Here is a 2,489-nt window from a genome sequence, read left to right on the forward strand (position 1 = left end):
GAGAGAGAGAGAGAGACGTACACAAGGGGGGCAGCAGGCAGAGTCTGCATGGATAGCCTGGAAGCAGAGGAGTTCCCTTGTGGACTCCTGGTCACCTGCAGTCACACGATCTTGGGAATGCAGGGACCTATGGGGCCACCTGTTTTCAGGGTCACAGTGCTCTCTGGCCATATTTCTGCCCATCTTCATTACTCAACACTCCCATGGCCTCTCCAGGCCACCCTATGTGACAGGGTGGAACTGCCCCTATGGGTTTCCAAGACTGTCACTCTGTATGGGAGCAGCCAGCCTCGTCTTTCTCCCGAGGAGGGACTGGTGGGTTTGAACTGCTGACCTTGATGTTAGCAGTCCAATGTATAACCACTGTGCCACTACAGCTCCTTTTGGCTTGGTTTACCATGGTCATAATGAGCCCTGGTCGAGCAGTAGTTAAGTACCGACTGCTAATGGAGAGGTTGGCCATTCAAACCCACCAGCGGCTCCATGGTTGGAAGATGAGGCCGCCTGTTCCTATAAGGATTTGTTTGGAGACCTTATAGGCCCTTCTGCCTGGTCCTCCAGGTTGCTGAGCCCACGAGGCAGTCTCGGGGCCAGTGAGTGCACCTCACTAGGCGCTATGGTCTAGGTGCTGGTTGTGAACTTCAGATGAACTACTCATAGCATGCAGGAGACAGACATCCCAGGGCTGAGAGACTGGGCGCAATCCCACCCCAGACAGGAGTTTCTTCTGGCATCTCTGAGACAGCGGCCGGTCACCCTTTCTAGGCTTGATACAACCTTGAGGTTCAGAGTGTGGGAGTGGCATCACTGTTTTGCCTTCCTGGTTCCATCTCTGTGGGTCTCTGGGTTCCTCCCCCCAGCTTATCATCACTGGCAGGAGCCTCCGGGCTCCATCAGCACACAACCTGGACGCATCAGCTCCCCTTCACAGGGCCTTTGTACTTTCAGAAGAACCGAAAAGCACTTCTGGATCTGCTGTTTCCTGTTAACTGGCCGGTTTCCTCTTGTGGCAGTTTTACAACAGTGCTAACTGATGGGGCATGGAGAAGGGGCTTGGGTACAGATTTCAAGAAAACCATGCGAACAGAGCAGGCACTCTTTTATTGGCACTCTAGGTGTAGCCGCCCTCAGTGGGCCACCATGGTTGCCCCCTAGACATGTCCCCTGGCAATGATGGCTGTGGCTCTGTGGTGTGTGGTGTGGTGTGGTGTGGCGTGGCGTGGTGTGGTGTGGCGTGCCCAGGGGACGTTTACCAGGACAGACTCAAGGCCTTGTGTTATTACAGCTCTGGACAAGTCGACTCTCTGAGGGATCACTCTTCTGATCTTCAAGAAATGTTTTCTTTAAATTAAAAAGGCAGTGCTCTCTAGGTATGCTTGTTTTCCACTCAGAGGTCACCAAACGCCCTCTCCTCTGTCTGTCCTTTGGCAGGCACACATGCCTGCACACTTGCACGTTTCCCCTCAGTGGACCAGTGTCAGCAGGTGAAGGCATGCGCATGAAGTCATCTTGGAGATGGACTCCACTCTCTGCAAGTCTGTTTGTGCTGCTGCTGTGTCTGGTGACACTGGCTCAGGCACCACTTGCCACACACACCCTTCTTTGACAGGACTCCCCAGCTGTTGTTAGGTGGTTGTTAAGTACCATCAGGCCAGTTCTCACTCAGTGCTGTCCTCCCGATTATCCTCTGTGTGAGCCACAGGGTCAGCTCCCGCTGCACGCCTCCCATGAACCCCATGAACCACCCTGCAGGCCCCACACCCACTCTGCCTTGTCTTCTCCCCAGGCTGTCCAGGGCCGGGCCATCAGCCAGCCTGACCGTGACCTACGCGTGGACCTGGGCTTCCGTGGGATGCCCATGACAGAGGAGCAGCGGCGCCAGTTCAGCCCAGGCCCGCGCACCACCATGTTCCGCATCCCCGAGTTCAAGTGGTCACCCATGCACCAGCGACTGCTCACTGACCTGCTCTTTGCGCTGGAGACCGATGTGCATGTCTGGCGCAGGTGAGCATGGGTGGGCCCTCCAGGGACCTTTGTTGCTGTGGAGCATCCGCACAGTCAGTCTGCCCAGAGTGACCTGGCTCCCTGGGGTCCAGCTAGAGGACAGGGGGACTGGGCCCACACACTTGTACACACTGCCCTGCACACACAGCATGCACATGCACCCTCCTGTGTACACCCACCACTACAAGATAGCCCCACCCATGCTCTTGTGCAGACTTCCTGGAGCACATAATGTGCACATACACCTTTCCCATGCACACAGCCTCATGTATACCCCCACACATTCACACCCTCACACACACCTTGTGCACACCCTCACACTCACTCCTGCACGCACGCATAACTGCAGGCACACCCCAGCATGTTCATACCCCTGCACATCCATGCTTGTGCACACATACCTGCACACTTGCAGGCAGACTACAAATACCCCACACCCATCATCATCAGGTTCAGCTTCTCACCCTCATCCCCAAACCCCACTG

General features: G+C 55.8%; 1 protein-coding gene across 1 annotated transcript in view; it reads left to right on the top strand.

Annotated features, from left to right (window-relative positions):
• Positions 1-2,489, top strand: part of NBEA (neurobeachin) — a 465,975-nt gene that overhangs the window by 141,221 nt on the left and 322,265 nt on the right. Inside the window, exon 23 of the mRNA XM_045294000.1 lies at positions 1,787-2,004. Coding sequence (XP_045149935.1) covers positions 1,787-2,004 — 218 coding nt within the window. The remainder of the gene's footprint in view (positions 1-1,786; positions 2,005-2,489) is intronic.

The sequence above is a fragment of the Echinops telfairi genome, unplaced genomic scaffold (genome assembly GCF_000313985.2).
Source record: "Echinops telfairi isolate 266 unplaced genomic scaffold, ASM31398v2 ScPeMD7_2565;HRSCAF=3150, whole genome shotgun sequence".
In the NCBI taxonomy this organism is placed as follows: Eukaryota; Metazoa; Chordata; class Mammalia; order Afrosoricida; family Tenrecidae; genus Echinops; species Echinops telfairi.